The sequence below is a fragment of the Hakea prostrata genome, chromosome 10 (genome assembly GCF_041222555.1).
Source record: "Hakea prostrata isolate BN-2017 chromosome 10, UWA_Hpros_2, whole genome shotgun sequence".
Taxonomy (NCBI): Eukaryota; Viridiplantae; Streptophyta; class Magnoliopsida; order Proteales; family Proteaceae; genus Hakea; species Hakea prostrata.
This window is the reverse complement of record NC_142609.1, coordinates 43908819-43930549: the sequence shown is the minus strand read 5'-3', so window position 1 is coordinate 43930549 and position 21731 is coordinate 43908819. Positions and strand designations below refer to the sequence as shown.

General features: G+C 36.3%; 1 protein-coding gene across 3 annotated transcripts in view; it reads right to left on the bottom strand.

The window, feature by feature from the left end:
- Positions 1-21731, bottom strand: part of LOC149003268 (Glycosyl hydrolase family 47 protein) — a 41819-nt gene that overhangs the window by 16366 nt on the left and 3722 nt on the right. For 2 of the 3 annotated variants that reach the window (XM_089136668.1, XM_089136670.1), the window contains exons 2-6: positions 18654-18773; positions 18477-18569; positions 8478-8564; positions 1118-1208; positions 850-905 (exon numbers count right to left, since the gene is read on the bottom strand). In XM_089136668.1, coding sequence (XP_088992794.1) covers positions 850-905; positions 1118-1208; positions 8478-8564; positions 18477-18569; positions 18654-18773 — 447 coding nt within the window. The remainder of the gene's footprint in view (positions 1-849; positions 906-1117; positions 1209-8477; positions 8565-18476; positions 18570-18653; positions 18774-21731) is intronic. The other variant, XM_089136669.1, reaches the window with a different exon arrangement.

Genomic DNA, 21731 nt, shown 5'->3' with positions numbered 1-21731 from the left:
TATTTGTTCAGAGTTTAGGGCAAAAGACTGATTTAAAAAATTACTTTTGGTAAGCCCTAAAAGGCACCGATCAATCTGAAAGTTGACTGTTCAGCCACTAAGCCTGAACAACCATCATCATCACATTGACCTCAATGTTTCACCAGTCGCTCAACCACTAGGCTTACGATTGGGGTACCAGTCGACTGACGACTGACCGTGAAGCCAGGCTAGCCTCCAATGGCCATAATTCAGCAGCTAGTTCCAACCAGTCAACCGATAGGGTGTATTGGTCTACCGTCAGTTAAAAAATCTGACTGTTTCTATCCGTTGGAACCCAATTCAAACCCATCTTTTTGGCTATAAATAGGGGTTTCAACGACACCCTTAAGCACAAATTACAGAAGCATTAATTGGCCTACTTTGAGTTTCTTTCATAGCCTTGTCTCCCTAAAACCAAAACCCCCATAGAGTTCCTTCCCTCTTCAATAGAAGGTTGAAGTGTTTAGCTCAAGGAGGAAAAGCTTCTAGGAGACACATTGCACTTTCAATCTCATTGATTCATATTCTCATGCAAGGGTTTGTCCCACACCTAACGTAGTTTTTGTCTTCTTTTATTATTTGTAATTGGGTACTCTCGAAGTAGACTCAGTTGTGTCGAACCTAAATAAATCTTGTGCCTTGTCTCTTATGCAATATGTTGTTTCTATTGCTTTAAATTTTTAATTGCTAGTTGTTTTTTCAATCACAAGTTCAACCTATTCCCCAACCCCCCTCTAGGTTGACTTTTACAAAGATATTTAATTTTGTCAACTCCATGCAGCAATAACTCAGTATCTGACTGTGTGACAGAGAAAATGAGAGATTTGCCTTGCTTTCATTTTCATCAACTCCATGAAGTAGATTGACAGATCCAAATGGTATACCTGCAAAACATCACCAATTAAAAGTTATAGACACTTCAATAGCAGTATTTTGTAACTTGCAATCTGAAAATCCTCAGAAATTATCATGGCCCTCAAATTAAATGGGTATAAATTTACAGAACAAAAAATATATTGGTTTTAACAGTTCATTATAATTCAAATCGGTCTACTTTGGTCATCAATCTAGCTTTGTTGGCATAAGAGAATAATACCAGTAGGGGTGTCAAACGCAGGTATCAGTCTAAGCGCTAGATCCTCAGCTAAGTGAAGTAACTGATTTTCATATGATGGAATTCTCATGCCCTGAACCAAAAGACCCAAATGAGAACTATGGAAACTTGAGGAAAAACAGTCAGCAATATAAGAATATGGGAATCTAGAAGTATAAATGTATTCCATTTAATAAGAGAGAGTAGGAGAGGTACACATGATCCAATGAACTTTACAAAGATTTATCTTACATTAGTAAAAGATACAGATGGTATCTCAGATGAGTATGTGAGTCTAAAGAGGCTTTCTTTTTCATTCTCTTTTTCTTCACTACTTTTTCAGGATGCCATCCTTAAATAACTGTTTGAGATTTATCCTATATTGGTCTGTTCCTTTTTATTTTTATTCTGCTCATAATAAATCTCTGTTCAAAGGATGCAAAAGTCATAAGCACTCATGCCCTAGTTGGCTAGTCACCACTTGGATTTAAGTCCTTTTCAAAATAAATTCAGTCCAGAATCAACTTGCACCATCCACAGGATCACTCCAAACTCATGTGTTCATTAATCATTGGCTCATTGCTACATGTGGAAGAACCACATCAACCAATTTTTACCTCATCTTCGCATATTTTGGCTTTTGGTGCTACTCCTAAATTTGCTCAAATGTGCTCCATTCTTTTTCCCTCTTCTTGCCATTCATTCATCTCAACATTGTTTTATGTATGGACCAAATCCAAATGGTGGGAGTCTCTCTAGAAAGCCTCATACTTTATGGATTCATAATGGGGCCCATCCATCTACTCAAATTAGAACTTGCAAGTCAGAGGGAAAAGCCTATTCCTAAATAATATTCCGAAAGCACCTCTCCCTCCTCACCAACTCAGCTATCGTCATGGTCGAATAAGCTAGACTAAACCAGTTGTTTTCCACATGGAACCAGAACCACCTCCTCTTTATCTTTTATTCGGTCTAGCAACATGGTTGTTTTGCTAAAAACAGGATCAAACATCATGGGTTTGTAGAAACCATTCGTGGGGCTTTTTTCTCTTTTCTATTTTGTGGGGAAGGGGGGAACCACATGGATTGGATTGCAAGCCTCTCAATCAAAAAACTGAATACCGGCTTGTATGTGTGAAGGCTTGAACTCATAACCAACCTGAATAAAATTTGTACTTGTTGCACCAAGAACTGACTGCCAGCTTGGTGCCTTCCTTTTTTCCATTATTTCCAACCATTTAGATTTTTCCAATTTTCAAAATTTCTTCACCAAACATAGATGAACACCAAAACTAGGCCTATTTTGGCCACTGCCTGGTTATTTTCTCCTATTCTTCCCCCTCTTCTTCTGGGCAGTGGGGGGATTTATGGAATTTAGGTGACTTCCCCTCCTGGTCATTTGGCTGAACCACCACCAACCCTTCAATTATCTCATCAATTTCCTCTCCACAAATTATTTCTATACTTTGATTATGTTAAAACCTTTTCATACTAAATTTTCCATCAATTTAACTAGGCATTTTCTCTACTCATTAGTCTTGTCAGAAAACCACATTATCAGCAAACAACAAAAACTAGTTAACACTTAACAAGAATATAAAAAGAGCTGTTTTGTTCTTAAGACCTCTTGTTCTAAATCTTCCATAAATCTAACTAGCATTTCCCTGCTCTTTAGCCTTGTCAATAGAAGTCACATTATCAGCAAACAACAAAATTTTGTTGAGAAGGATAAAAAAGAGAGATGTCAGAATCAATAGGAGAAATCTGAAAAGAAAAAAATCAACAGGTTGTGAAAACCACAGGTGAAAGGCCTACAAGTGACTTGCCATGGTCTCAATTAATAAAAAGGAGGTTAGAGCAATTCTGTTGGTACTCCTAATCTTGAGTGTGTTATCCACAAATGATGAACTAATCTTATTAATGCAGCTAGGTTTCAACTTTCTAACATATCATTAAAGATAAAAGGAACAGGGCACAAGACCAGTAGCCCATGGTTTATGAACATCATGATTGATGATTCGACTAACTGCAAGGTTGGGCCAGTCCATTGGTATGAGCCTTCTGGTCACTCAAACCAGAACCGAAGGGGCCATCATTTTGTTTTATTTTATTTTGTAATGTCTCTTTTATAGTGGAAGTCTGGAACTCACTCTACTTTAACCTTGATTAGTAGTCTAACTACAATCTACTCACTCCTACATGAGGTTCTAATGAGGGATACAACAAAGGGGAAAGTAGGATAAAGAAGATAGAGGAAGACAGAGAAAGCTGAGAAGAATCATAAGAAGAAGAAGAAGAAGAAGAGGAGGATGAGAGAAAAGAGGGAGGTGGGCTGCAAATGCACAAAGCTCAAGCTTTACTTCATTTTTCCTTTTCCATTCTCAATAAGCTGATTACAAGAGTTAAATAATAAAAGAGATATACTTCAATAAGAAAACTATAATAGGACTCTTGACAATTTAATACTAACAAAAGCTGATCCTACAAGGACTCTTAGCAACTCAAAACTAACTAAAACTGATCCTAAATATCCTACCTGAGTTAAATAAAATTGATTACCGTTGTAAAACTAAAGGTATAAGCTAATGTGAATTAGGTGATGGTAAGAAATTTACCCAAAAATCAGTACTTTGAGCGGAATCGTGCTGATAACATGTTGTAAAACGAAAAGACAAGTAGAAGAAATATAGTAAAGATAAGAAAGAAAATTAGGACATGATGAAAGTAATCTCCCGATTGCATTTTGTTGCATTCTTTATTTATAGTGGAAGTGAAGATATTACAATATATATATCAGAATCTACAAGGAAATACAATATATGATATAATCACAATAGAAGGCAAGTATTTAAATTGATTCTTGCACACAATAGGATGCCCTTAGTATGAAAGGCTAGATTGTTGTCCATGATAGAAAGTGCATAGAATGAAAATACTAATTGCCAATATTGTAAGTTGAGGTGACTATGCTCTTCAGTTAATATGGAAACATGGATAGCCAAGATTGTACATTGATGTGGCTAAGATCTTCAGTTAGAAGCCACACCTTGTTGGTATTATTTCTTTGGGGGTTATGGACATTCATAACTAATATTAATTATAAACTCCCCCTTAGATGTCCATGAATAGATTATGTACCTCGTTAAAACCTTGTGGGAGAAAATCTTAATGAAGGAAAAAGAATATACATTTTTAAATAATACAATTGCTAGTTGCCTTGTCAAAAACCTTATCAGAAAACCCAATGGGCCAAAACTTTGGTAAAGGGAAAAAAAATGCAGTATATATTCTATCCCCTGATGATAATATCATTTAATATCTTTGTGTCTGCACATCCCAATTTTATACACCAATTTCTCAAAATTTGGAGAAGACAATGCCTTAGTAAATAAATCAGTCAAATTATCACATAAACGAATTTGTTAAACATCAATTAATTAATATTAATAACTAATATTAATTATAAACTCCCCTTTAGATGTCCATGAATAGATTATGTACCTCGTTAAAACCTTGTGGGAGAAAATCTTAATGAAGGAAAAAGAATATACATTTTTAAATAATACATATTGCTAGTTGCCTTGTCAAAAACCTTATCAGGAAACCCAATGGGCCAAAACTTTGGTAAAGGGAAAAAAAGATGCAGTATATATTCTATCCCCTGATGATAATATCATTTAATATCTTTGTGTCTCAGTACATCCCAATTTTATACACCAATTTCTCAAAATTTGGAGAAGACAATGCCTTAGTAAATAAATCAGTCAAATTATCACATAAACGAATTTGTTAAACATCAATTTCACCATTTTGTTGATATTCATTGAGTGAAGAAGAATTTTGGTCAAATATGTTCTTTTATATCTCCTTTATGCATCCTCCCTTCAATTGAGCTATGCATGTAATATTATCTTCATATAATATCATTGAAACCCCTTTTTCTAATGGAACATTGTATATTTCCCAATTGTATTAAGTCATTAATCTTAACCAAACACATTCTCAACTTTCTTTTTTTAGGATTGTTATCCTTAAAACCGATTGGTCTTCGACGTTTTAAATGTGGCTTAGTTTCATTTGTACATATAAATTGTCTTGCTAGGACATCAACCCGAATTGAACCTGCATAGGCCACGATTCTAACCAAAGATCTCAGCCACCTTAATGTACAATCTTGGCAATCCACATTTCCATATTAATTAAGATCACAAGCCAACTCAACTCACAATCTTGGCAATCAATATTTCTATTATATGCACATTCTATTATGGACAATACTCTATCCTTTCCATACTAAGGGCATCCGATTGTGTGCAAAAATCAATTTGAATACTTGCCCTCTATTGTGATCATATCATATATTGTATTTTCTTGTAGACTCTAATATTTTCATGTCAGAGAATGTACTGTAATATCTTTACTTCCATTATAAATAAAGAATGCACACAACACAATGTAACTGAGATATTACTTTCATCTTATCCTAATTTTCTTCTAGTATCCTTTAGTTTTACAACACGTTATCAACATGACTCCTCTCAAAGTAATTGAATTTTTTAGGCAATTTTTTTTATCATATCCTAATTCACATTAGCTTATACCCAAAGATTATTCATGTTAGATGGTAGAGTATTTTACCTTAAGTATTATTAGAGCATTGTTCATCATTAATTTTCTTGTTTTAATAGTCGTCAAGAAGTTACGTACTTCATTGGTTCAACATTAGAACATGTTGTCATTATATATTATTCATTTAATGTGCACACATTGCCTAATGTTACAAAAAAAATTATTTCAATTTTTATTCTTCTTTTATATTATTAAGCATCATATCAAATCTTAAGAAACTCAAATTTACGACCCTCGATATAATAAGCAAGAATTAATCGTTGTGGGTCTTTGATGTTAAAATCCACATTGATGCTAAAGGTCTTGGGAATAAGGCAAAGACTATGATTTTCCTTCTCGCCATCACCTCCATATGAGGTTGTACGCTGAATATTTAACTATGAAAGATCCACTTGAGTTGTGGAATAATTTAAAAGAAAGGTATGACCATCAAAAGACGGTACTCCTACCTAAAGCTCGCTATGAAGCTTCCTAGGTAGGATTGCCATCTTTTGATAGTCATACCTTCTTTTAAATTATTCCACAACTTAGGTGAATTTTTCATAATTAAATATTCAGCTTTCAATCTTTTAAAGAGGTTATGACAAAGGAAAATCATGACATTTGCCTTATCTTGATCGGATAATTTTAATTCTTTTATAATTGTATTCCCAAGATCTTTAGCATAAAGGTGGATTTCAGCATCAAAGACCCATAACAAACAATTCTTACCCGTTATATCAAGGGCCATAAATTCAAGTTTCGTAAGATTTGACATGATGCAAGCTAATATAAAAGAAGAATAAGAATTAAAATAAATTTGATATGACATTAAGTAATATGTACATGTTTAATGAACAATATATAGCTACAAGTCTACAACATGTTCTAATATTGAAGCAACAAAGCGCATAATTTCTCAATGACTATTAAAACATTGGAAACATGAAATCTAATAATAAACAATGCTCTAGTAATACTTACCATAAAACATGAATAATCTTTGGGTATAAGCTAATGTGAATTAGGTGATGGTAAGAAATTTACCCAAAAACTCAGTACTTTGAGCGGAATCATGTTGATAACATGTTGTAAAATGAAAATATAAGTAGAAGAAATATAGTAAAGATAAAAAGAAAAAATTTAGGACAAGATGAAAGTAATCTCCCAATTGCATTGTGTTATGTGCATTCTTTATTTATAGTGGAAGTAAAGATATTACAATATATTCTCTAACATGAAAATATCATAGTCTATAAGGAAATACAATATATGATATGATCACAATAGAAAGTAAGTATTCAAATTGATTCTTGCACACAATAGGGTGCCCTTGGCATTGAAGGATAGAATGTTGCCCATGATAGAAGGTGCATATAATGAAAATACTGAAAGCCAATATCATGAGTTAAGGTGGCCATGATCTTCAATTAATATGAAAATTTGAATTGCCGAAATTGCATGTTAAGGTGGCTGAGATCTTCAGTTAGGAATTACACCTTATGGTATTATGATTTTTTTGGGAGTTATGGAGATCCATGATCAACATTATTTATAACAATTAGATAATTATCGCAATAAACAAATAACAAAATCCTACATATTTCTATAACTCCCACACAAAACATCATCACCTATTGTATCTCCTTGAAACTAGACTTGGGGCCCACTTAATATGAAGAATTATCTCTAGGTACTGTTCGCATTAATGTATCATGAACAGTAACTTCTGGCTGTACTGCATAAGGTTCTTCCTTTAACTGCTCTCTATTAATTGAATGAGCCTAAGAGCTATTGTGGGAGAATTGACGAATGAAATTTGAGCTTTGCTTCTATAATGCTGTGAGAAATAGAGCTATTGTTGGAGACAGCAGCAACCTCAGTGGATTCTTAGGGTGATCAACTGGGAGATCTGTCCTCCATTCCCTTTCCTTACTCTTCTTCTTACCTGTCATACAAAGTACAGATACTGATGTCACTATCTTCCAGTTTTCTTTGAGATTCAATCACCAATAACCTGCCAAATATGAATCCAAACTCATATTTCATTCTGGAATTGTGTTTATTATTATTATTGTTAAACCATATTTGGTTGTCTCACAGTTTTTTGGGTGTTTTGGATGCAAGTTGATTCCATCATGCGATGGAATCTAACTGTTAGATTAGGCTGGCTGATACTGAAAGGCATTATTCATCCTTCAAACTAGGTTGTTTGACCAAGATATGGTCCCCAATCCCATCAGAGCCACTGATCTGTTGTCCTCATAGTTCCCAGAATTCTGGGATTCTTATTTTTTCTGAGATTGATCGACATTTTACAATCCAATCGGTGGAATCAATAAACTATGTGGTTACTTGATGCTCATATAAAGTCATAATTGACCAGCATTTCACCGGCACACAGTAGTTAGATTGTGATATATCATTACTCTTTAGATCTTGGTTGTTGATCATAACCTTTTAGTTAGTTTGAATTTGATTGTTCAGGGATTCACTCTCTATCCTATCCTCCACATCCTCCATGAGAGAGGCCAGTCATTGTCTAATGGAAGAGTCTGATGATGGTGGACCCCCACTTGGCTCCTATGAGCTGTCAATGCCTTGAATGATAGAACATATAGATCAGGCATTTACTTTAATAAAAGCTTCTATTCCCAACTCTTTGTTTCAGGATCTCGTCAGTTAGAAAAATGAGAAAGATATGACAATGAAATTCAAAGAGCTTCACCATTACATGTACATGATGGAAACATACCGTAGCATAATCACTTGCAATCAGATGAGCAGAAAGTAGGCCTCCAAGTATTCGAATTGTAGTTTCAAAGACAGAAACTGTTTTGTTCTGCAAGTGTAGTAGAACACAGTTTTCAGTTTATAAGCATGAACATAGAATGATCCAAACAACATCTAGTTGCTTACATTTGAATGTGTTTATAGCTAATACATCAGACAAGCAGCATTACAAAACTTCAAGAAAGGATGAATTCCATGAAGTTTACAGATACTTCATGCATAAACTAAGATAAAGGCTTTCTTGACGTATTTCCCTGAAAGAATTAAAATTTAGGACGGGAGCTTGTTAGAACCAGAAAACCAAAGGCACAGTGACAAACCAATAATAGAATCAAGAAGAAACGAATATATAAAGTATACAAAATAATATAACTTATGTTAAAACCACTTACCCGAATGAAGTAGGAAAAGCAGAAACAGAACCAGCACGAGCTCGAACAGGGTGAGTTGAGGCGTACGTATCATACTTTTCCTTAAGGTATTTGAACGCCCCCTTTTATGCAGACTGGGTTTGACCTTGACGTTCTCACCTCCAAGATACAACAACTCCTTAGATCTAAAGGCTTGCACTCCAACAGAGTCTACTTGCTAAGGAGATACGAATGTAGTACACAGCACAGGAATGAAGAAAACAAAACGGAATTTTCTAACTCTAGAATACGAATTTATGTTTTTTTTTTTACAAAATCAGAGTAAGTTCTTTGTTCAGAGCTTCACCGCTATTTATAGGCTCGTATGGACCTTCAGAGAGCTACACATGTACGTAAGGTCACCTTCAAAGAATTGTGATTGTATGATCAGTCACCTCCCTACTGCAAAACCCAAAACCGGGTTTTCTGGATCCACAACCCACGTCCCATCATAGACACTTAATATTATTTGTATAATATTATAGTGCCCCATGGCCTGGTTAGACTAGGGTCTACGGACCACTACCGCAACCATGCCCTACTCGGTCCAACTCGATGCATGCGCGTGATCCACACTTAACTCTCTACCGGCATACACCCCACTTAGGAGCTATATATGTATATATAAATCATATAATCATTAGCTCCATCCAATGTGGGACTAAACACATATGGTAATCCAAATTACCTAATAAATATGCCGAATTGCCAAAACCCTTTGATTGGAATCTATACATCCAGAAGAGTCCTATAGAGTAAGAATAAACAAGAGTCCTAAAACAAAACTAGGGAGATAGGGTTTTAATGTTTTAAAACTTATCTAAATAGTATATTATATTATAATATTGTTTTATATTTTAAAACAAAAATCCAACAATCCCCCACAAGTTTCAAAATATCAGTAAAACGAAGAAAGTGCTATATAAATTTTGACTTAGTAGGACACATCGTTGGAGGTGTCTTCTGGACTTGAACCTACACTAGGTCTGATGAACTACGCTATAGAGTATGGGTGAAGTCAGACTTCTTGAACCCTTCCTCTTCATCATAGCTGACTAGCTCACCATCCATGTCCCACTAGTCGACGTCCGTATCTCCTGAATTATATCAATGGGACATTCTAGGCCCTATCTCCTATCTTGGTCTCATGAATGTTTAAAGAGTTTGCCTTAAAACTCTTATCGAGGGCGGCCACACCCTCTACACTCACTTAGGTTAGCCCGATGTGCACCACAGTTAACACACCCCCACATTTCGTAGGATTTAGCTAATTAAGAGCCCACTGCTCAACCTCTTACATTGTGGTGGTACTACTTTACCATCTAACCAAAATGAGCAAAACAATAGTAGTACTAATCAGGTCCCCTCGTGACTTCGTTTTTACCCTTTAACCTAATTCAGGATTAAAACCTCTTCACATAGGTTGGGTGTCCATCACAAGACCTTCGACACAGGCCTCACGCTCATTCCTTTAGATGCTTCATTAATTAATGAAGTTGGCAATGCCTTTGTGAACATGTCCGCTAAGTTCTTTTCAGACTTTACGAAATCGATAGCTATCGTTCCTTCACTTATGTATTGCCTAACCAAATTGTGTCTCAGTCAAGTATGTCTCCTTTTTCCGTTATATACACGGTTTTTAGCCTTAGCTATTGCTGCCATGTTATCACAGTGAAGTGATATTGAGGCCATTGGTTTGTGCTATAACGGAATATCAGCCATAAAACTCCGAAGCCATTCTACTTCGGTCCCTACCTTCTCTAAGGCAACGAATTCAGCTTCCATTGTGGAGCTTGTTCCACAAGATTGCTTAACAGATTTCTAGGATATTGCTCCACCGCCAAGTGTGAATAAATATCCACTAGTTGCTAATGACTCATTGGTATCGGAGATTCAATTTGCATCGCAATATCCTTCTAACACAGCAGGATTCCCACTGTAACATAGACTATAAGTCATGGTTCCCTTTAGATACCGCAATAATCTATTAATAGCAGTCCAATGTTGTAATCCAGGATTGTGAGTATATTGACTCAACTTCCCAACTGCTAAAGCAATATCCGGTCTAGTACAGTTCATCAAGTACGAAACTGAACCGATAATCTGGGAGTAACGTTTCTGGTTAACCGGATCTCCCAAATTCTTTTGAATATGACAAGCTGTATCAAACGGTGTCTTGACCGCTTTCTCATCCCAGTAATTATACTTCTTGAGCAAATTCTCAACATAGTGTGCTTAAGATTATACTATCTCCTCATTCTTTCGGATGATCTTGATTCCAAGAATAACATCCGCTTCACCCATGTCTTTTGTGTCAAATTTTGAAATTAAAAGTTTCTTAGTTTGTTGCACTATGTCCAAATTTGTTCCCATTATAAGCATGTCATCTACATATACCAAGATAAACACACCTTTACCTTGATGGAACCAACTGTATAAACATCTTTCCACATCGTTTACTAGAAAGCCACTAGCTAGAAGTACCATATCTAGCTTTTCGTACCACTGTTTGGGCGCTTGTTTCAAACCATATAATGATTTTTTGAGCTTGCATACCTTCTGCTCTTGGCCAAGTACTACACAACCTTCAGGTTGTCTTACATAGATTTCTTCCTCTAAGTCACCATTTGGGAAAGTTGTCTTTACATCCATTTGGTGGATAACCAACTTGTAAATGGATGCAAGAGCTATCATTATCCTTACAACAGTGATTCTTGCTACTGGAGCAAAAATGTCAAAGTAATCAATGTTTTGCTTCTGTTTAAAGCCTTTAACTACTAGTCTTGCCTTATACTTATCAAGTGATCCATCCGCCTTTAATTTCTTGCGGAATATCCACTTAGTGTCAAAGATTTTAGAACCTCGAGGGAGATCAACCAACTCCCAAGTGTGATTGAAAATGATGGAGTCCAACTCACTTTTGATGGCTTCTTTCAAGAAAACAACATCTGTTGATGTCACTGCTTCCCTATATGAAAAAGGATCCTTATCTATTAGATAAGCCAGCCATGTTGGATTATCATCTATTGAATAGATTATCCAATCATTTCCAAAGTGTTTAGAGGTCCTTTGTCTTTTACTTCTACGAAGATTGCTCGAACCTTCATCACTTGATAAGCGATCATCATTTTCTATTTGATCACTAGCAACCTCTGTTGCCAATTCCTTTCTTTGACCAGACTCACCACTAACTCCCTTTTCTTGTATCGAAGGTAACTTAAAAGGTAAGATATTCTCAAAAAATTCTGCATCCCTAGATTCTGTTATGTCCCCTTCTTCACATATGCCATCTAAGGTTTTAAGGACCATAAATCTATATGCTGAACTATGTTTTGCATACCCAATAAATACGCAATCGAAAGTCTTTGGTCCTACTTTCCTTTTCTTTGGTTCAGGTATTGCTACCTTAGCCAAACAGTCCCAGATTCTTAAATATTTAAGATTGGGTTTTCTATTAAACCATAGTTCATAGGGAATCATACCAGTACTTTTGTGAGGTATACGATTTAGAATGAAACAAGCTGTTAGCATAGCTTCTCCCCACATATCAAAAGACAAACCCGAACTAATAAGTAATGAATTCATCATTTCCTTTAAAGTTCTGTTTTTTCTTTCAGCTATTCCATTGGATTCTGGTTGATATGGCGCTGTTGTCTCATGTATTATTCCATTACTCTCAAGAAAACTAGACAGATTAAAATACTCTGAACCTCTATCAGTTCTAAGTCTTTTAATCCTCTTTCCTAGTTGATTCTCAACTTCTGTTTTGTATGAAATAAAAGCATTGGATGCTTCATCCTTAGAGTGGATCAAATATACCATAGTATATCGTGAAAAATCATCAATGAAAGTAACCATATATTTTTTTCCACCTCTAGACTCAGAAGATTTAAAATCACATAAATCATTGTGTATCAAAGCAAGTAATTCACTTTTTCTATTTACTAACTTATGAGGCTTCTTTGTAAATTTAGCCTCAACGCATGTCTGACACTTATTTAAAGAAGGTTTTAGATTTCCTTCAATTAAGCCAATCTTACACATTTTCTTAATGTAAGGTGTACTACAATGACCTAATCTAGCATGCAATAAGTCATACAACTCAACAAAGTAAACAGAATCAGGCTTATCATTTATTGAATCATGAATACTGAGTACAAATAGCCCCTCATTCAAATATCCCTTGCCCACAAATATATTATTTCTAGTAATAATTAATTTATCAGAATCAAAAGACAATTTCATCCCAGCCTTGTTTAGAAGAGGCCCTGACACAAAGTTTCTCCTAATCTCTGGCACATAAAGCACGTTGTCCAAAACCAATGTCTTCCCAGATGTAAGCTTCAAAGTCACTTGGCCCTTGCCGACTACAAAAGAGGAATCTGAATTTCCCATGAAGACCTTATCTCCATAAATAATTGGAGTGTACTTTGAGAACATGTTCTGATCATTGCAAATATGTCTCATTACTCCAATATTGTGATGACCCAGTTTCTTGATTTTTCAACTAAATTAATTTCTATGATCATCACTGTAAAGATGTCTTCCTCAATGAGATTAATCTTGGTTTTTTCAACCTTCCTCTTAACGCGACAGTCCTTCTTGTAATGACCCGGTTTACCAAATGTAAAGCAACTCCTATTCTTCTTCTTGAAGTCTTTATCCTTCCTCACTTTAAGACCTCTCTTAAAGTTTGACTGCTTTCCGGTTTCCACAAGATTTGCCTTGACTTTCTGAACTCCACTGCCCTTTTCTTTCTTGTCCCTTGCTCTATTCCTCTCTACAATTTTTATTCGAGCAACAACCTGTTCAAAAGTCCACTCCTTCCTCTTATGTTTCATATTCAACTTAAAAGTATTCCAAGAGTTAGGAAGCTTCTCAATCAGAGAGTGAGTAACAAAAGCATCCGGCATAATCATTCTTTCCTTGGCTAACTTGCCAATCAGAACCTGATATTGGTCAATCTGTGGAGAAATTTCTTCATGGATGGTAAGCTAGCCAGCTATGATGAAGAGGAAGTGTTCAAGAAGTCTGACTTCACCCATACTCTGTAGCGTAGTTCATCAGACCTAGTGTAGGTTCAAGTCCAGAAGACACCTCCAACGATGTGTCCTACTAAGTCAAAATTTATGCAGCACTTTCTTCGTTTTACTGATATTTTGAAACTTGTGAGGGATTGTTGGATTTTTGTTTTAAAATAAAATAATATTATAATATAATATAATATAATATACTATTTAGATAAGTTTCAAAACATTAAAACCCTATCTCCCTAGTTTTGTTTTAGGACTCTTGTTTATTCTTACTCTATAGGACTCTTCTGGATGTATAGATTCCAATCAAAGGGTTTTGGCAATTCGACATATATATTAGGTAATTTGGATTACCATATGTGTTTAGTCCCACATCGGATGGAGCTAATGATTATATGATTTATATATACATATATAGCTCCTAAGTGGGGTGTATGCCGGAAGAGAGTTAAGTGTGGATCACACGCATGCATCGAGCTGGACCGAGTCGGGCATGGTTGCGGTAGTGGTCCGTAGACCCTAGTCTAACCAGGCCATGGGGCACTATAATATTATACAAATAATATTAAGTGTCTATGATGGGACATGGGTCGCGGATCCAGAAAACCCGGTTTTGGGTTTTGCAGTAGGGAGGTGACTGATCATACAGTCACAACTCTCTGAAGGTGTCCATACGAGCCTATAAATAGAGGTGAAGCTCTGAACAAAGAACTTACTATGATTTTGGAAAGAGAAAAAAAAATAAAAAAATTGTATCTAGAGTTAGAAAATTCCGTTTTGTTTTCTTCATTCCTGTGTTGTGTACTACCTTCGTATCTCCTTAGCAATTAGACTCTGTTGGAGTGCAAGCCTTCAGATCTAAGGAGTTGTTGTATCTTGGAGGTGAGAACGTTAAGGTCAAACCCAGTCTGCATAAAAGGGGTGTTCAAATACCTTAAGGAAAAGTACGATACGTACGCCTCAACTCACCCTATTCGAGCTCGTGCTGGTTCTGTTTATGCTCTTCCTACTTCATTCGGTTAAGTGGTTTTAACATAAGGTATATTATTTTGTATACTTTATATATTCGTTTCTCCTTGATTCTGTTATTGGTCTGTCTATACTGTACCTCTGGTCTTCTGGTTCTAACAGAGCTAGAGCAAAACAGTGAGAATTGGAAATTTTTAGATTCATTTTGCAATGGTAGAATAGGTCTACTAAATGCAAAACCATATTAGCATTTATGTATTGGCAATGCAGACCAGTACAAAATTGGTCCTACTTTTAATAATTAAGCGGAATGAGATTTTAAATCTCTAGGGGCTTATTTCAAGGGAATACAATACAGGGCCCAGGAAGGAGCACATTGGTGTAACACTAAGGATGCTTGACCGCAACCTAGTAGCCACAGGTTCAAGTCAAGAAACAGCCTGATAGGCCCCTCATATCTCGTGTGCATCTTGCAAGCACAAGAAGAAAGCTAGATTTGGCGAATAGCATCTAGGGAAAGGCAATCAAATATGGTCCTGAGAAGGAGGTTGTTGAATAGAGAATGATTTGTAGAATATTGCAAAATATTTACTACTGAGTAAGAGGGAATTGGGGACAGGCAGAATATTGTGAATGATTTGCAGAATATTGCAAAATATTTACTATTGAATAAGAGAGATTTGGAGGACAGAGAATATTGCAGAATATTTACTACTGAATGAGAGAGATTTGGAGGAGATTTGGGTTGATTAGGGGTTATAAATAGGGGTAAGATGTGAGTAGTAGAAAAGGATTTTTTATGTGAATGTTTGGGCAGCCGTAGGCTGAGGACCAGCAATGTGCTTTGGGGGTGATTGTCACCATTGTAACCAGTTTATCATTGTTCTTCGTTATTTATCAATTAAATAATATTATTTTTGCATTCTATTCGTGGGTTCTTATCAAATTGGTATCAGAGCAGTGACAATCTGCGGGAATAAATGGACACAGGATTGTCCATGTTTTCCGGCGAAGGCAATGTGCAAGAATGGCTTCTTGAAGTGTTGTTATTCTGTTGGGAACACCAAATTGAGGAGGAGAGAAGGTTGAGTGTGGTTCTCCAACATTTGGAAGGAGATGTGCTAGATTGGGTGTATGATAGATCTTGGTCGGAATTTACTTGGGTGAGTTTCCAAGAAGCCATTAAAATAGATTTTGGTTATAGCAGAGACACAAAACGAATTTTGAGTTCGCACAATCCTGAAATAGCGATCAACGTTAGTGAAAACAACCATGCTATGCAATCACAGGGAAGAGGAAGCGGATCGACGAAGGCGAAAATTGTAGATGAAGCCGTGATTAATTTCAAAACTTGTTCAGGCTTGCGTCGATAATCAAAACAATGGCATGGAAGTTTTATTTGAGTTTTCCACTAAAGAGAGAGAAGAGAAGAAACATAGGAGGGGACCACAACGGCTTTTCTGGATAGAAAGTAAGGTGGATTGGGAAGCAAGAACTCCGGCAAAACCACCATGGCTGATAGTGGTAGCGATGGAAGGGGACTCATCGGCACCATCAGAGATGAAACAACTTGAATTTTGGCAAAATTCTGGTGCGATTGCTGAATAAATTCTTTCCTGGTTTTCACCTTGAGCACAAAGTGAGACTGTTGGAGGGGAGTATTGATAGGCCCCTCATATCTTGTGTGTATCTCGCAAGCACAAGAAGAAAGCTGGATTTGACGAAGAACATCTAGGGAAGGCAATCAGATATGGTCCTGAGAAGGAGGTTGCTAAATAGAGAATGATTTGTAGAATATTGGAGAATATTTACTATTGAATAAGAGGGATTTGGGGACAGGCAGAATATTGTGAATGATTTGCAGAATATTTACTATTGAATAAGAGAGATTAGCAGAACATTTACTACTGAATGAGAAAGATTTGGGGGAGATTTGGGTTGATTAGGGGTTATAAATAGGGGTAAGATGTGAGTAGTAAAAAAGGATTATTTATGTGAGTGTTTGGGCAGCCGTAGGCTGAGGGGCAGCAATGTGCTATGGGGGTGACTGGCACCATTGTAACCAATTTATCATTGTTCATCGTTATTCTATCAATTAAATAATATCAATTTTGCATTCGATTCGTGGGTTCTTATCACAGCCTCTCCACAAGCAAGGTTGAGGCTATGTACATTATGAACCTTCCCAGGCTTGCGGTGTCAGGAGCCTAGGTCAATGTTTACCTTCTCTGTATGCATCATAAGGCTCGAATATGGGGATCTAAAGGGATGCATAAAATTATTTACCTAGTGGTGGATCCCATTAGAGATTAGTTCAGTATTTATCTAATACTAGGAGGATTTTTTTTTTTATCCAAATTAAACCCCCCACCCAAGAAAAAAAAGAAAAAAGAAAGAACGTCAATAGTTAAGAATGAATATACTTTTCAATATAAATTGAGAGTTGTGACTTGTGAGAACTCATCCATACTGTATCTCTCTTTGTGTCAAGAGTTACTGTTCATGGATACTGTTCACAAATACCATTCACAGTCTAAGAATTGTTCCCATCACTTCTGCTGAATCAACAAACAAGAAAGCCTGTTCCCCCCCCCCCCCCCAACTCTCCTCTCTTTTGTTTTATCAGGAAAATGGTTCAGCTCTGGGACTGTGGAGCAGCCAACCAGATCTTCATACCTAATGTGGAATCTAGATTGACTGTCCACATAAATGAACATGAAGGATGCCAGATTCATGGACAGACATCTAACCACTGTTGTTATAGCGCTCGTGCTTACAAAATAAATGTTATGGATAGATTTAAACAGATACAAAGGATCTTATTGTACAAATGACAAAATCTGCTCAAGTCATCTGCTAGAAAACAAGCTTATCTACATCCTAATTATCAAAAACTTGTTAATTCTAAAGAGATCTCAGGATGTATCCAGCTTTCACTGATACATAACCACGTGAAGAATCTTTTGATATTTTAAAAATAAATTTAAAAAAAAAAAAAGGGGAAAATATCTGAATTGTTCGGTACAAAGCAGAGTAACTAGCATTACCTGGAGAAAAGAGGCATTCTCTCGAACATAGTGCACCATATCATCGAATTAAATACTTACCACCATAAATTTTGCTCAGTTATCAGAAAAAATAAGAAGTTAATTGAAAAATATTGTCCCCATTGCAATCAAGTTTGTTATTCCAGCAGTATCTCATTCATATGAACTACAACAGTAAGTACATGTGAATTCTAAAAGGAGAAGCTCAATACCTCAGTAATGAAGATAATCGGATTCAGATTCTTTCAACTTGTCTATTACTACAGAAATCTCCCCATTTTGTTTTTTTTTTTTTTTTATTTCCTAAATGTTCCTAGAAATTCAGCATTGAGGGGCAGCTTAGTCATTACTCATCAGTGATATTTAATACAAATAAGCTTGCAAAGTTTGTACCAACCGATGCTTAAACTAGTTGAACAAGCTGAGGATTGAGTAACAGAAAAATATACAAAGACCTGGTATTTCCTGGATGGTAAAGTAAATGTCTTGGTAGAATACTCACAATGTCAAATTGAAGGTTTTTACCAATCCATTCAACTGAAGCAGCAAATCGTTCTCGATCACCGAGCAAGGCCAATGTGTCTAAAGAATCAATCTGGTTCCGGGAAAACCGAGGGAAGTAATTAAAAAAAATGCTTACCTTAAAGAATCCAATGCAAAAGAAAGTGGAACAACTTACAAGAGTTAAAGCATAACCACCAAGTGAGTCTTCTCCAGTGCAAGTGAGAGGTCTTAATTCATCAAGTGGAAATGCGTGGTCCATATACCCATTAAAGGCATGATAGAACATTCCCCGTACCTATTGGAAAATCAAAATGTGTGAAGCACCATCATACTGAAAAACTGTAGGTCCATTTATGGACTAGAATCCAACAAATAATAATGGCTACTATTCCATCAAGATGTACAATAATTAAAAGAAATTTCTCCCAAATACATTTGAATATTAGAAATTTAGAATTATAAGACTACGGACTACCTTCTAAATAAGACCCAACTCATAATGAGCAATATCATTGTATGTGTGTGTATATCACATAGAAGTATGTTTCTGGTACAGTTGTCAAGGTGACAAGACAAGGCAAGGCGATAGAGGGCAATAAAAACCATGACACCAGGCCGCCTTTACCCAGAAATGGGCCAAGACGCCTAGGGTGACGCCTTGACAACAGGGGTTCTTGGCATACCAATGTTCTTGTTAATACCCCCCCCCCCCCAAAAAAAAAAAAAAACCGGCCACTTGTATCCTTTGTTCACAAGGCTAGAAAAACTCCTTCCACCTCTTCTTTACTTGCCTCTTCAACCAGCAACTCTAGTCCCTTCCCCCCGCCTCCATCTGGTCATGATGTCATCATCCTCAATCTTTTGTTAGAGAATCCAGTTGGTTATCGTTCACCATCAGAGGATTCTCTGTTTGTAATACTATTGGCAAGCTGATCTTCGGGGCAACAATCCCCCACACTTGGTGAAAGCGCAACCTTCAAAGCTTAACCACCAACTCTCAATTCTCCAATCAGATTTGGCAAGCCATCTACAGGAATGTTAGTTCCAAAATCCTTTTGCTTCCCATGAATTCTATAGATGATACCCAAGGAACAAGCAATTGTTGCTATAGGGCTTAGACTCCTATTTTCAACTGCCCAAGCTCTCCCCACCCCCCAACACACACAAAAAAGAAGGGAGGTGGGGAACCTTTTTTTCCCCTCATACAGTCATACTACCCTTCTTTTTTCCCCTTTGCTAAGAGAAAGATGATCCCTAAGCTACTAAAGAGGTACAGTTAAGGAAGAACAAGGCATGCCAATAGAAAGAAAAACATGTAACAAAATTTTCCACATTGAAGAATCAAGGCACTAAAAACTACATCAAATGGAAGATTCCATCAAGTCAAGCATTACGGTTTGTTTATATTGGAACATCTTTGTAATCCTAATTTGTATGATCAACAAGATTTGAAAAGCCCAATGATGCAGCACAACCAGAAGTTACTGTTCACGCTACAGTAACGTGAACAGTAACCTAGATGATATTTTTCATATTTGGTGAACCCCAAGTCTAACTTGCATGGAAATAGATTCAAATTTGGTGGGCCCAAACTCCAGCTTGCAAGGAGATAAAATAGGATCTGTTTTCGTGGGAGTTCTAGAGATAATTTAGAATTTTATTATTTATTATTGGGATAATCATGTAATCGAAGTTTTTTATTTGGGTAAGATATCTAGGATAAGTTTTAGTTAGTTTTAAATTCCTAAGAGTCCTTGTAGGATTAGTCTTTTGTTAGTTTTAAATTACCAAGAGTCCTATTATAGTCTGTTTTCGTATCAAGTATGTTTGTTTTGTTATACAAACACTTGTAATCAACTTATTGAGATGGAATAGAAAAAAATGAATTGAAGCTTGAGCTTTGTGCATTTACATCATAAATGACTTACATGTTTTATTTTGAAAAGCCCAAATAATGACATCATAAATAACTTAATGTTTTATTTTCTTTTCGTTTCTTTCCCTTTTTTTCCATTTTTTCCTTTTATTTTATTTTTTTTTTTTTTTTTTTTTGGGGGGGGGGGGGGGGGAGGTTGGCTGGAACACAAGAAACTAGGTAGTTAGACTTAGAAGAGAGTTTAAGTTTACTGCCCATGGTCTTCTGTGAGCAAAAACGGATGACCAAGCATAAATGGAATATTTTTAATCTAAGTCAACATTCACATATGATCCTGAATTTATTATCCATGGATGACCATCAAAATATCCACTATGATCTTCTGTGCATGACCAAAAGTTAGAGAGATAAAGTAATCTCATAGAGACCATGCCACAGTCCTCCATAACCACCTTCTGTGCATGTCCTAGAGAGACCATCTCAAGCACCTACAGCCACAAAAGATCGTGGCAGTTGCAAAGTCTTTCATGCAATAGATAATTAATGTTGCATGGTCAAGAAGTTGGATAGACATTGACTATGTATTAATGACCACTTGGACTCTAAACTACTTCTGTGGAACTTCTAAACATCTTCACTCATGTTCAGAAGCTCCAAACACTATGGTCAGGAAGTTGGATAGACATTGACTATGTATTAATGACCACTTGGACTCTAAACTACTTCTGTGGAACTTCTAAACATCTTCACTCATGTTCAGAAGCTCCAAACACTAGTTTTATTTGGATATCAGTAGTAGAATATTGGGGACCAAAATCGACTTAATGCTTCTAGCCATTTTATTTTTAGTGATTCCTCAACAACTAGTTTTTTTCTAAAATCAATTTCATATGTTCAAGGGAGACACTAAGCATGATTGAAATAGGGTAGGTGCATCAGGTCCACCACTAGAAAAAATCTAGCCAAACCCTTTTCATTGATTTGACCTTATATGATAAACGCTATGCTAGGGCGTCCCCTGACAAAAGAAGCGAAGCGCTAGACTATGGCCCGGTGTAGATATAAGTGGGCAAGGGTTACTAGGCGTCCCCTGTAAGTGAGGCTCCGGGGGCCAAATGAGGTGATAAGTGGGCAATGGTTCCCGCGTCGTGGACAAGTGCGGGTAAAGAAGCAAATCCAGAAACATAAGATTAGATTGGCATCTTGGAATATAGGGTCTTTAACAAGTAAAAGCTTAGAATTTATAAATGTTATGAGAAAAAAAGGGATTAATATAGCTTGCATTCAAGAGACTAGACGGAAGGGTAAAAAAGCTAAAGAGCTGGATGACTTTAAATTTTGGTATACTGAGGATAAAACTAATAAAAATGGAGTAGG